At 41.9% G+C, this 15,025-nt stretch overlaps 1 protein-coding gene across 1 annotated transcript; it reads left to right on the forward strand.

The window, feature by feature from the left end:
* The first annotated feature begins 6,130 nt into the window (after positions 1–6,130).
* LOC137024738 (tripartite motif-containing protein 16-like) lies at positions 6,131–13,543 on the forward strand. The gene is made up of 6 exons (XM_067392592.1): positions 6,131–6,787; positions 7,158–7,253; positions 7,340–7,573; positions 8,458–8,617; positions 8,757–8,804; positions 9,055–13,543. The coding sequence occupies exons 1-6, from the start codon at positions 6,209–6,211 to the stop codon at positions 9,576–9,578; spliced, it is 1,641 nt and encodes a 546-aa protein (XP_067248693.1). The 5' UTR covers positions 6,131–6,208; the 3' UTR covers positions 9,579–13,543.
* Positions 13,544–15,025: the final 1,482 nt, after the last annotated feature.

Here is a 15,025-nt window from a genome sequence, read left to right on the forward strand (position 1 = left end):
GGTTCATAGCATCCCCAGGTGAAAAAAATGTGCTCTATTTTCGTGCACTAATTACTGTACTTAATATACTAAACTTCTATACTAAACTATACTAACTTCTTTAGTACTTCTTAAGATAATCTTAAGAACATCAAAGTGTACTCAGCTGTGCTATTTTGAGACACCATGAAATATGAACTTGAATGTGCTTTTAATATACTGTCTCTGTATTTAAAAAATGTATTTATATACTACTTATAGTACATTTGAACCCATAGTGTACTACTGAAAGCTCCAACAGTGGACACGTGAGCCTCAGAACTGGACCACGGAGCAATGGAAGAAGGTGGCCTGGTCTGATGAATCACATTTTCTTTTACATCATGTGGATGACAGTCTCTTACCTGGGGAACACAAGGCACCAGGATGCACTATGGGAAGAAAGCAAGCCAACAGAGGAAATGTGATGCTTTGGGCAATGTTCTGCTGGGAAACATTGGGTCCTGCCATCCATGTGGATGTTACTTTGACACATACCACATACTTAAGCATTGTTGCAGACCATGTACACCCTTTCATGAAAACAGTATTCCCTGGTGGCAGTGGCCTCTTTCATCAGGATAATGCTCCTGTCACAAAGCAAAAATGGTCCAGGAATGTTTTGAGGAGCAAAACAATGAGTTTTGAGGTGTTGACTTGACCTCCACATTCCCCAGTTCCTGCAGTGCAAACATGCTAAAAAGCAGGTACTTAGGACAATTATCACAGGGACTATGAAAAGGTTGTCGGCGCCAGAGTGAAGGAGGGCTTGGATGAATGAATTCTGGATGCACAGGCCCTGTGCAAAGAAACTGTAATTTCTTGAGTGATAAGAATGTAAAAAAGAAAGAGTGGAAGGCGAGACCACTAGTGATGCTAGCAGGCTAAAGCTATTAGCGGATGGATGGAAAGTTGGATAAAAACTGGGTGACCTAATGAAATCAGTCTTGCAGTCATCTCAGGATGGGTACAGCTGATTGCAATAAATTCCTCAATAAATTGCAATAATTTCTATTTTACTGGCCCATCTGACATGGTACCAAGAAACAGAAAGAGGAAAAGGGGGAACTTTTGACATAACTTATGGAGATTGAGGAAAGAGAATCATACATTTGTCCTCTGTATTTAACCCATCCAGTTAGTACACACACATTAGGAGTAGATGGTATTGAACACACACATACCCAGAGCAGTGTGCAGTTATTTTTTTCTGTGGGGCGCAATTGGGGGTTAGGTGTTCAAGGGAGCCTGAGACTCGATCCCATAACCTTTGTGTTATCAGTCTGACTCTCTTACCATTAGGTCACAACTGACCCAGGGTTCTTGGGGTTTTGTATTCTTTTCACAGTTGGTGACATCATCATCATCATCTCCAGCTTTAATTACGTCTCCATTGGCAAAGCACATATCACAGCATGTCACTATAGTAGGAACAAAGTTGGGGTTCACCTCCAGAGCTTTAAAAAAATTGACCTCCAGCATGACTTTGGCATGCCAAAATCCTGATTAACAACACACCTTGCACCTTGCACACAGTGATGCCTACTGTAATGAGCTTCAGCAGGGGTAGCAACAGGCTCACAATAGGGGCTCATAATGCATATGGGAATGCATATTTTGACTCTCATGTTCATTATCTCAGAAATATTGCTAGACTATTGATTAATTGCTAGACTATTGGTAATTGATTATTAATACTTTTGATTTTCCCACATTGACTATTACTATGCACTTCTGGCTGGGGTTCCTAACACATGCGACACATGCGCAGTACAATTTTTTCTATTCTCTTTACTAGACTAGTTTACTAGTTGTGTCATCAATGGGACATTAGCTGGGCAGGATCGGAGAAGAAAAAAAGTGCATTCACCATTGCAACATAGTTCAGAAGATACACCAAGAGAACAGGAATCAAAAACGATGGAGAAGGCATGCTTCTGAGTTTACTCATCTTGTTTTTGATTCGATCTTTATAAACTCTTCTTTGACGACTGCATATTGTGCTCAGTATTGTGCGTATTGTCACCTAGTGGACTCTTCTTTGCTGCTTACACATGCGCTGAACGGCCGAAGTATACCCGGGGCTTGAGGCACTGCATGGTCTGGCCCCTCAGGATCTGTCTGCACTTTTAACCTTATATACACCCAAGAGCCATTTACACTCCTCACAAGTTGGTCTATTAGCAGTCCCACAGACACAGTTGCATTTTGTAGGGGACAGGACTTTCTCATCCTACGAGAGTGTGGTAGCACAGCATTTTAAATGACCGTCTTTATGAGTTTGTCTGCATCCATGTTGCATGATTTCTCTCTTCCTTGTAACGTGGTATGGAGCAGTTATTTCTTCTGCATCTTTTTCCTCTCATGTTTTTTTTCTTAATCTGTTTCTTTAAGGTTCCAACTAATGGTTTGATGGCTTAGATATAAAAACACTTACACATTCTCTCTCTCATGTGTTTGGCAGTTGTTACTTCTATGAAATTATTTTATCTTTGTTACTCTAACAAACTAATAAAATAATAAAATAGTTTTTTCACAGATTTTCTTTATTTTGGCACAATCCCTAAATTGAAATAGATGAGAGGGTTGTCTGCTCATCTCACATGAAATTGAACTGCTAAAAGTCTTCCTGATTACTTGACTTATTTGTGACTTGTCTTGGTTTATATACACTATGTATGTGTGTGTGTGTAAATTATACATATTGTTTTATGATGCGTCACTAAGCACCTTTACCTTATTTTTATTATTCTCAAGTTAGGTAAGAAAGTCAAATCTGACCTAAATTATAAGCATTTTAAAATACTTACAATCAGACAGAAGACTTCTCCGTGGTCTGTAAAGGCTCAACGTGTCATGACCATTACTGGGAGTGCCCTTGTCTGCCTCTAGAGGGCACTCCAACCCGGACTGTCCCTCACCCCACTTGTGAACTGCATTTCCCATTACCCACTTCCTGGACTCATTATCCCTTCATTGCACCAGCTGTTTTGTGTTTCATCATTAGTGTATGTCTATTTATACTCAGTTGTTTCTGCCTTTGTTTGTGGTTTGTGTTACATGCACCGTGTATCCCTGGTTTTCTGTTTTTTGTGGACTGTTTCCCTTGGTGTTTGACCCTTGCCTGTTTTCTGGATTTATGACTTTGGATTACCCTATATAAAGCTGCGCTTGGATCCTAACATCTTGTCTGTGTGCTAACGTGACAGAACAAACCACCAATGCAAGGATCCAGCAGCACGAGAGTCCGGTCCCCGACCGACACAAGAGGAGCTCTGAGCAATCCCCAGGATTTGGTGGCACTTCGGCAGGGGGGTATGAAGATGCAGGCATTCATACAGAGGTTCTGGTCACGGGCGGAGAAGTTTAGCCTCCCTGATGCGGTCCTCAAGGACATATGTAATAACTGTTTGAATGACCCTCTACTGCAGTGGAACATGGAGATGGTGGAGATGCTAAATTTTTGGAACTTCGCCAGGTACCTGTATCTGCATAAGAATAAGCCGATTCGGAGACCTCGTGTACCCGCTCCAGCCCGGGAGCCTGCTCCAGCCCGTATGTCCTCTCCAAGGCCCGCTCCAGCCTGTGAGTCCGCTCCAGCCAGGGAGCCCGCTCCAGCCAGTGAGTCCGCCCAAGCCAGTGAGTCCGCCCCAGCCAGTGAGTCCGCTCCAGCCAGTGAGTCTGCTCCAGAGACCGCTTCTGTCCGTGAGTTCACTCCAGAGCCCTCAGAGGAGGTGGGTACCGAGTCACCGCCTCACTCACGAAGGAGGAGAAAGAGGAGAAGGGGTTCCATCCCTCAAGGCCAGGAGGCTATTCCAGAGCCCGCTGTTGACCCGGAGGTTTTGGATTCGAACGCCTCCCCGGTGAGTCCTGACATGGCCAAGAAAACTGTATTTCTCTTTTATGTCTTGACAGTTTTGCGTGTTTGGAGAACGCACGTAGGGTCTGGTGACGACAGCCCAGAGCAGTCCAGGCCCGCTGCAGTCCCGAAGCAGCCCGAGCAGCCTGCCGTTGTTCCAGAGCAGCCCAAGCCCGCTTCCGTCCCGGAGCAGCCCGAGCCCGCTCCCGTCCCAGAGCAGCCTGCTGTCGTCCCAGAGCAGCCTGCTGCCGTCCCAGAGCTGCCCGCTCTCCCTGATACAGCCACGGAGGCCATCACCAAGCTGCCTGCTCTCCCTGATACGGCCACAGAGGCCGTCACCGAGCTGCCTGCTCTCCTTGATACGGCCACGGAGGCCGTCGCCAAGCTGCCTGTTCTCCCTGATGCGGCCACGGAGCACCCTTGGTCTGCCCTGCCGCCGCCGCCCAGGTCGTCTGCCCTGCTACCGCCGCTGTACAGGCCGTCTGTCCTGCTGGAGTCCGCCTGGTCAGTTCCTCCAGCGCCACCCTGGCAATCAACCAGGACTCCAGACCCTCGGGAACCCACCTGGTCAGTTCCTCCAGCGCCGCCCTGGCAATCAGCCAGGACTCCAGACCCTCTGGAACTTGCCTGGTCAGTTCCGCCAGCACCTCCCTGGTATCAGTCGGGACCCTGGACTTGGCCCGCCATCCCTCCCCCTGATCCTCCTTCAGTCCACCTCCCTCCTATGTTTTTTGTGGTTTTGATTTTTTTTAGTTTGTCTGGTGGAGCGTCTGGTAGCCGCTCCTTTGAGGGGGGGTAATATAATGAAATATAATAAAGCTGCGCTTGGATCCTAACATCTTGTCTGTGTGCTAACATGACACAGTGACTTAAATTAATGCCACGAGGCTGAGTTTAGTTATAAGTTAATTTATTTATTACATTAGTATTACTAGCATTACATATATTCTACTAACATTCTATACAAGTAATTAAATAAAGTATAAGTATTAAAAGTTCTTCAGTCAAGGCAATATCAGCGATGGAGGCATCATCAGCTGGTTCTGGTGTCAGAGAAGCAGCCTCAGGTGTGAAGCAGCCCCTCCTGCTCTCTTCATGTTCCAGCCTTTTATAGACTATCTGACCACTTGATGTCATCTTCTTGGAAATTCCCCTCATATATCTATATATAGAGGACTCGTCGCTTTGTTCTGGACTCTTCTCCTCTGCTGCGTCCTGTGCTTCTGATCAAGACATCCGTCAACGGTAGACTGCCTTTCTTTCTAATACAGATTAGTTCCTTTCTAATCTACTAACATGTTACTAACAAATGCATTACCAGTTGTTTTTTATTCTTTAATAAGCAATTAATATATGCTTTAATAAAGGTGTTACATTAGCCTACCAGTTGTCTGTCATTCTTTAATTAGCAATTAATATATGCTTTAAAGGCGTTACAATACCACTTGTCTGTCATTCTTTAATACAAACATCTGTTGTTGGGGTTTCTTTTCATTTTTCCACACATTACCTTCCAATTTATCAACAGTTTGTTTTTATACAAAAGTTATCACTCATAATCTGTCTCTTTACACATAAATTTCCAATTCATCAACAGTTTGTTTTTATACAAAAGTTATCACTTCCAATTGTTTCACTGTTTACCCATAAACAAGTTATCTATATATCTCTCATAACATCTGTACTTCATAAACAGCTAACTTCTTTTCATTTGTTTACACACAAACATGTCATTGAACATGTTTCTTCCTCCAAGGCATCTCTTTATGATAGCTGTACCTCATAAACAGCTTACTTCTGTTTATCTTCAAATCTCAGTTGTGTTGTCATTGTTATTAATTATAAATCACTTATTTCAATAAATGTTTTTTCTTCTTAAATCTCAGTTGTGTTGTCATTATTATTCTTTATAAGCTGAAGAGGTACAAGTTGCCTAGAAAAGTTGCATTCTTTAATGAAGCAGGGTGTGGCTCATATCAACAATATATGAGTACATTAGTACAAATGTGGTGTTGCTGAGAGTGGTTTAAAAAGTGTTTTCTTCATGTGTGGAAGTTAGTTTTTTTCAGCCAAATGGTGTATATTTTATTTATTTTTTTCTTCTCACCTTGGATATCAAAGACTGTCAATAAACACCACTGCACTGAAGTGCTATTGTTATCATTTCTTGTACAGGACACTATTACTGCAGCATGCTTTACAGACATGCCTGTTTTGCACACGGCACTCAAACACAGAACCAGTAAACAGGAAACTCTTCAGTTCAGAGAAACTGAAACTAAACTGTAGTTGAGCTGTTGTGTGTTTGTGTCTCTGTATTCATGCAGTAAAATGGCAGAAGCCAGATTTTCTGAAGATGAGTTCATGTGTCCAGTGTGTCAGGATCTCCTGAAGGATCCAGTGACAACTTCCTGTGGACACAGTTATTGTAAGATCTGTATTACAGGCTGCTGGGATCAGGTGGATCAGGAGGATCAGATGGGAGTCTACAGCTGCCCTCAGTGCAGACAGACCTTCAGTCCAAGACCTGTTTTAGCTAAAAACACAATGCTGGCTGAAGTGGTGGAGAAACTGAAGAAGAGAAAACTTCCTGCTGACTGTTACGCTGGAGCTGGAGATGTGCAGTGTGACGCCTGTACTGGAAGAAAACACAAAGCCGTCAAGTCCTGTCTGGTGTGTCTGAACTCTTACTGTCAGAATCACCTTGAACAACATGAGAGTTTCTTTAAAGGAAAGAGACACAATCTGACTGAAGCCACTGGACGACTGCAGGAGATGATCTGCCAGAAACACAACAAGATCCTTGAGGTTTTCTGCCGCACTGATCAGAAGTGTATATGTGTGATGTGTATGGATGAACATAAAAACCACGACACTGTATCAGCTGCAGCACAGAGGACAGAGAAACAGGTATGAACTTAAAGAGGTCTCATTATGATCATTTACAGGCTCATAATTTTGTTTATAGGGCCTACTACAATATATTTACATAATTTAATGTAAATTTTATTTAATTTAAATTTAATATAATGTTAAAAAAAACTCATTATTTTTCTTATATTTTACATTGTTTTCACCCTGTCTGTCTGAACACTGTTTTAGTTTCAGAGGGAATGAAAAAAAAATTACATTTCTGGGAGAACTATCCCTATAAAACCAAGCATTGATGAAATAATTGAACCTATAATATTACCATACAAGTTCTTTAACCCCTCAGTCTCACCACTTCACTGATACTGGATTCATATCTGTTTACTTGATGATTTGTGTGATGACTTAGCCCCAGCTGAAGGAGACGCAGAGGGCGTTCCAGCAGAGGATCCAGCAGAGAGAGAAAGATCTTCAGCAGCTGAGAGAGGCTGTGGAGTCTCATAAGGTGAGTCTGGAAAAGAAGAGAAGTTTGAGAAGTCTCAGTCAGGACTTACTGTAGCCACTGTGTGATTGTGATGTGTGTCCTAACAGCGCTCTGTAGAAACAGCAGTGGAGGACAGTGAGAGGATCTTCACTGAGCTCATCCGCTCCATTGAGAGAAGCCGCTCTGAGGCCACACAGCGGATCAGAGATCAGGAAAAGACTGCAGTGAGTCGAGCTGAAGGACGACTGGAGCGACTGGAGCAGGAGATCAATGATCTGAGGAGGACAGATGCTGAGCTGGAGCAGCTTTCACACACACAGGATCACATCCATTTCCTGCAGGTAACAGATCTAGAAGAACAGGATCATAGTGGACTTGAGCAAGAGACTCACAGAGAAACATTTCATGAGAGCAGAATGAGCCGTTGACTGAAGTGTTGATCTGTGTGTTCGGTTATTATATGATCATCAGTCAGACTTTCATCTGATCATCTTCTTTTGAAAGAGACACACTTAGAAATGCAGTTCAGCTCTGGAAATCTCTTAGGAAACATTTTTTCTGAAATATATATTGAGATTAAAAACATATTTAACCTTTTTTTCCAACAATATGAAATCCATGAACTTGATGGTACCAGTTTCACCCAGCTAGATTTCCCGTCATCTCTTTACTTAACTTTACTACAATGTTTTTGTGTTGTTTCCCAAAATCATATAATCATTTTATAATAATTTTCATTAACACATTAATGAATTTGACAGGAAGTGAGGCTGTATATCAGCAATGCTTCAGCGTATTTAAACCACAAAATCTGACCTTGGGATTGTGTCCTAAGAGTCCTTGTGAATTTCAGAGCCACTAACTGTTCAAAAGTTATAAATTATAGTCAATCTACTCGTGCCTTTGAATTGCTTTTCCTGATCAAATCTACTCAACCCTGTCATGTGACACCATTGATGCTCTTGTTCTATTACGTTTATGTTTTTGCCAGATGTTTGATCATCAAGTGTTTTCCTAGAAAGTTCACATATAGTGTAAGTGTCAAACACTAGAACTTATAGCTCTAACATGATATAATGAATATGAGAAGAATGAAGCTGATGCAGTGAAAGTGCTGGATTGAGGAGAGTTACTAAAGATCAACAAGAGCTGCTCAAATCTGACAGTAGTGCAGGTTATTGGCTGAAGTGTGGAGGTGATGAGCTTTGATTTCTGTTTTCTGTAGAGTTTCCAGTCTCTCTCAGCTCCTCCTGAATCTACAGACATAAATGACGATCCCTTCAGTTCTCTCTCCTCTTTTGATGTTGTGAGAGAATCTTTCCTTCAGCTGAGAGACAAACTGGAGGATTTCTGCAAAGAAGAGCTCAAGAAGATCTCTGAAAGAGGTAAAGTCCTGGAGATTCATCTGCTCTCAGAAATTATCCTCATGTAGAAGATCATATTAGAAATGTCTTAGGAATGGATGCAGGGATCATTTTCTCTTGACATGATAATCACACTCTTCTTGTCTGTTGATTTCCACAGTCACTTTCACCAACATTGTTCCCAGGACCAGGAACGACTTCCTACAATGTAAGTCACTGAGAAAACAAGCAGAAAAACTCACTGAGTGTGTGCATGTTCTTCCTGTAGAAGGAGAAAGAAAACATGACAGAAGAGTTTTATAGCTGATCATGTAAATGATGATTTGCAAAGGATATCTGGTAATCTGTACTGAGACACTGATGATATATTGAACATGAAGAGATACAGAGATGTATATCAGATACATTAAAAGATCAGATTCATAATTCCTTATTCTGATGTGTTTTATCTCCATCAGATTCCCATCAGCTCACTCTGGATCCAAACACAGTGAATAAAAACCTCTGTCTGTCTGAGAGGAACAGAGTGATTAGATTCACTGACACAGTGCAGTCATATCCTGATCATCCAGACAGATTTGATGGATATAATGCTCAGGTGTTGTGTAGAGAGAGTGTGAGTGGACGCTGTTACTGGGAGATTGAGTGGAGTGGTCTTGGTGTGTTTATATCAGTGTCATATAAGAGCATCAGCAGGAAGAGACGGGGTGATGAATGTCGGTTTGGATATAATGATCAGTCCTGGAGTTTGTTCTGCATTTCCTCCAGTTACTCATTCAGACACAATAACATAGGGACTAAACTCCCTGTAAAGCCCATCAGCAGGAAAATAGGAGTGTATGTGGATCACAGTGCAGGAACTCTGTCCTTCTACAGCGTCTCTGACACAATGAGCCTCATCCACACTGTCCAGACCGCATTCACTCAACCGCTCTATCCTGGGTTTGGGATTTATAATAAATCATCAGTGAAACTGGGTTGATGAATCAGAATAGACTGTTTAGAAATTCAACCAATAATGCTTTGAGCTGCATGATAAATCAGTCAGAGATGTCTTATATTTTCTCTTAATTGCATTAACAATACAGCTGAACTTTTTTTACTGAAATAACATGTCAGAATAAATGTGTATGATGAATCCTCATATGTGAAATGAACAAACGACAGAAAATTGGATAAACAGCCGTTTCCATGCAAAGCTTCTTGGGTTACAACTGTACCCCTGGTACCCTGAGAACAGGGAATGAGGCATTGCATCCTAAGATGCTTTTGGGGAACAACTCCATGTGACTGGTATCTGAAGCAACTGTCAAGGCAATTCTATTGGCCAGCCACAGCCTATGACACCATACTAGTGTGACTATGAAGTATACAAGGGGTGCCTAGAGAATATGTCATCCAATTATCATCTGAAGGGACTGTTCACAGGCAGCCCGGAGGAATGGTAGGGAGACGCAGTGTCTTGTTCCCCGTTCTCAGGGAACCAACCCGAGACATTCCCTTTCGAAAGGGAACTCGCACTGCATCCTTTTTTGGAACAAAATACCCACGCTGCCATGCTGAGGAGAGTGCATGCCAAAAATGGCTATGACCAAGCACAAATAATGGCAGTTTCAACAGAAATGCTAAAAACCACTCTCACCACTTCTGGTCACAAAGGAGTGTCAGTGACAGTACTCCTTATGGCTACTGCCTGTGCCATCATGCCTCAATAAGGAAGTACCTTCGTAGTAACAGAAGGACTTGTCAAAGGCCACTCAAAGGCTTGGAACCAGCATCTTGACTGGGAAGGGGATCCTTTAAGGGAGTATGGCCAATGGGCCGAAAGAAGCCTTGTCCAGTCACTTTTAGGGGGACTTTATGTCAATCCCTATAGCCACCAGGAAGGCTGACCTGGTCTAACTTGTGACCCAGTCTAGCCAACAACCCGTCTGATTTATAAACAGAATCTCTTACAGGAGAGGTAACCAAATGAGAGGGGCCGCAAAAGAGATAGTAATCAACTCACACTATACAAAGAGACTGTGACAGGACTCAGCATAGCACTTTCCAACCCTTACAAATGAGAGGAGTTACTCTACAGAGTGTTTCTTTTCCAAAGCACTGAGGTTGGGTACTCTACATAGGGTCACTAATGAGATGCGTACCTCCAGCTCTATCAGGAGCTGATCTACCAAAGGGGTTCTTTTTACAAGAATCTTCTCAACATCACAAGAGTCCTTCTACCTACTGATCAGACTCCGGGAGTGCAGTACTCTATAGACAACACTTTAAACAAGGGGAGTACAAATTTCAAATTTACATCCAAGCTCGAGTTGAAGATGGACAGCCTTATTAGCTTAAAGATGTTATGAGGAAACAAACTTGTGAAACAAGGGCAGTTGACATAGCTTGACCCAAGACAATGCTCAAAGGTGAAGGCCTGAGAATCTTGCTCTAAGACAAGTTCTTAGCAGTCTGAACTCAGCTCTGGAGGAATGGAGGCCTCAAGGGGAAGAAATTCCACAGGAGAGGCCTGAAACACTCAACCCTGCGACTTGATGGTAATCAAGGAGCTTTCGGTGGACAGCCTGCTCTAAAAGCCTCAAACTACACAATGCTACTACCAAAGCTTTAGAGAGTGGAGACTTCAACATAGTGCTTTTCACTCTCTAATTGAAAGGAAGTCTAACAATGCTCAAAGGACAACCACAGGGGAGGCTTTCTGTGATAGCCTGCAACACCTGACTATTTGTTTGTGCCTAACACCACTAGGGAACCATAGCTCAGCAAATCGCTTTTACTCTAGTAACATGGGGAGTCTCAGCTAAACCTAGGCAGATTGAGGAGGCCAGAGGGCCTGTTACTTGCATTATTAGCCTAATGCAGAAGGCTGGCCCTGGCTGGACGACTCTCACAGTGAGAGGCCAGGATCACTAGCTGCCAGGCTTGAGGGGGATGGGGGCATAATGCCTTCTATGCAAAAGTGTTCCAGCTCTTCAGAAGAGGAGGGGCATGAGAGGTGATTCTAGCCCTCTGGCCCGGTCTGCGGGCCAAACTGGGACAGCCAGGACCCCCTGGGTGTTTAAGCGTAGACTCAGACTGGCATGGTCAGATTAAAATTTAGAACTAAATGCTGGTCTAGTCTTCAGCAGTTGAGCTTGGTATACTTAAAGCACTCCCCTTGCAGTGCAGCATGACCTGCTGCCGTGTATGTGCTGCCATATAAGGGCAGGGCCAGATCTTTCTGTCGATGCCTCTCCAGCTGTGAGATAGTTAGCAAACATCTCATCTAAGGGGGCATCGGCATGTATCCAAGCTCATGCACCCCCTCGGCATCTGCATAAATTGCCTGCTGATGTCGGCGGATGCGGGTCAAATAAGGATTCTTCCATGCTCTCTCAATCTCAGTGTGGAGGTAGGAAAGGAAGGGAATTTCAGGAAGGAAAACAAATCATAGTTATATCATCAGCAGTTATATCCTGCTCTTCCTGGCTTGACATCAGTGACATCTTCCAGCCACTAAAGAGAGAGGTAACACTTCTTTCTAACTCTTTAATCTGAGACCCCCACAATCTCAGTCTCTTTTCAGTGAGAGAGACTGAGCTGCTGGGTACAGATGCCTGTCCCTCTTCCCTCAGTAAGATAGACAAACAAGATTGGGGTTTCCTAAAGAGGAAAGGTTCACAGTGTATGCAAACATCTCTCTCAAGAACTGTGTGTGCTCGTCGCCCAAACAAGTAACGCATAAGTTGTGTATGATTAAGTGTCAGAAAACCTTGAACACAAATCCACACACCACTTGAAACATATGCTTACTCAAGACATACTTACCTGATTTGAACAATGGCTTTAAACAAACATAACAGTCCTTGAAGATGAAAAGAGAATGAGATGTTCTCTAGGCACTCATTTCTTTCTGGTCACACTAGTATGAAGTCATAGGCTGGTCAATAGGATTGCTGTGATTTAACAGTTACTTCAGATACCCGTCACGCAGAGACATTCTCCAAAAGCGTCTCAGGACCCAGTGTGAGTTTTCTTTCAGAAGGGAACTTGGCATTTATCAATATGGATGTAAGCGGTGACTATGATCAAATCTCAGTTGCATGTTCAAATCATGTTATTTAACATTAATTATATCGATCTTGCTAACATGTCTTTATAAATATAGTTCATTTTCCAAATGTCCAGCCATTGTAAAGATTGTAAAGAAAACTTGCTTGTTAATTCATTTTATTTGTAATTTACTACTAACAATAACCTCAACAATAAGCTTATTGCTTATTTATATTAAAATGCATGTTTTTGCTGTTTTGACTGAAAGCAAGTTGCACTGCTATATGCAGGGGCCATTCCATGTACTGTGTTAAAAACATACAAAAGAGTTTTATATTTTATCCTGTAGTTCACTGGTAGCCACTTGAGAGAAGCTAAAGTAGGGGAGATATGGTGATTTTTCTTAGCACCCACCAGCAGCCTAGCTGCTGCATTCTGAACTAATTGAACTATTTTAAAAATTGAGCCCAGGGGCAACATATACAAGGAAAATAAAATAGGGTCAATAACAAAACCCTGGGGGGCCCCACAAGTAACAGGTGCTGCTATTGAAACAAAGCTACCATACTTTACAGTGAATTATCTATTTGAAAAGTAAGACTTGAACCACTTGATGCCAGTGTTATTGTTTTGTAAATTTTTTGTAAATTTTGAAAACAGGTTTCAAAGTGCAAGTTTTTGAAAACCGTCTCTGTCAAACAAGTTCTCTGTCTACAATCACTTGTATGATGGATTGGCTGCATATGAATGTTTGATAAATCAAACATGAACACTGGGAGTAAGATGATTTCTGTAATGAACTGCATCGTTTTATTTTTTTGTGATGTTTCCTGCACTTATAATGTAATGTTAGTATGCTTTTTACATCAAAATTTGTAATCCTTTAAAAAATAAAAGGCTTATTTTGCAACCCTGATTTTAGCCCTCTGATTTGAACACTGTTTTAAGGGGCGTGTCTGTGAAACTTCAGTGTAAATTCCCACTGCTGTGATTGGCTAACATCTTTTCATTTGAAAAAGCCAAGTATTACTGTCTCTTTTAGCACATTTTTACTATTACAGCTCTCATGGTTAAAGGATTAGTTCACTTTCAAATGAAATATAGCCCAAGCTTTACTCACCCTCAAGCCATCCTAGGTGTATATGACTTAGTTCTTTATGATGATCACAGTTGGAGATACTGTAATGAAGCGGGACTCATGGTAAGATCCATCTGCAAGCTTTATTAGCAGAACTCGTGGTCAAACAGGCAATGATCAAACAGTGGCAAACAGGTATGGCAGAGAGCAGGCAGAATCGTAGTCGAGGAACAGGCAATGGGCCAGGGCTGGCAGATAACAATCATAAATCCAAAAACAGAGCAAAGGGTCCAAAGGGCAGGCAGCAGAGTATCGTATACAAGGAACAGACAGGATCAAAAACATCCTTACATTATATGTAGATAGTGGCATGAAGGGTTGCATGAGAAGTCCAGGACTCATTCATTGATAAACTTGTGCTGTTTGATTGACAGCTCCAGCGATTGTAAAGGGAGCGTTCTTTAATCGCTTTCTATATATAATTGAATCACTGTTTAAATAACAGATTATTGGAAACACTTTATTTTAGTTTCTTTTAACTAGTTGCTTATTACCATGCATATTACTAGAATATTGGCTATTTATTAGTACTTATTAAGCACATATTAATGCCTTATTCTGCATGACCTTATTCTACATTCTTAATCCTATCCAATACATAAACTTAAAGGGTCATGAAACCCCAAAACACTTTTTTTGAGATGTAAACAGATATGTATAGACTGCACATCATTGAAAACACTACAGGTACTCATTAATGTTATTCATAAGCGAAAAATTGTTTTTTTTTTTGCATTTTTCAGAGCGATTTCTGTCTTCCTGTTTGAAAAGCTGAGTCGGAGCAACGTCACAAAATCTAACGTCATAGCGTTACTTTCGAACATGCTGACGTAGATTCTTGACATATATTCATGACATAAAGCTCATTCAATCCTGTAGCGTATGCACACGTATCAGGATAATCAATAAACTTTGGAATGTTCAGAATGCTTTTAGCATGCTGGACTGGGTTGTAAAACCCCCCCAGAGACTGACCAGATCCACATTCCAACACCCCACACACACAGGGACACACAAAAACACACACACAGACAGACACAGAAACACACAATCATACATTTTCAACTGTATTTGTAAACTACCACTATGCTGAAATATATATTTCATATATTTTTAGGGCCTATGCATGTTTCCTAGTGTTTAAATGAGTGTATTTGTGCTAGTGTGCATTTTAACGATATAATTTTGTCTGTAAACCATAACTTCTCTCCTATGCCTTTCTGACCTATCGAGTTTGGTCTCGCCGTAAAGCT

Source organism: Chanodichthys erythropterus, chromosome 8 (genome assembly GCF_024489055.1).
Source record: "Chanodichthys erythropterus isolate Z2021 chromosome 8, ASM2448905v1, whole genome shotgun sequence".
Taxonomy (NCBI): Eukaryota; Metazoa; Chordata; class Actinopteri; order Cypriniformes; family Xenocyprididae; genus Chanodichthys; species Chanodichthys erythropterus.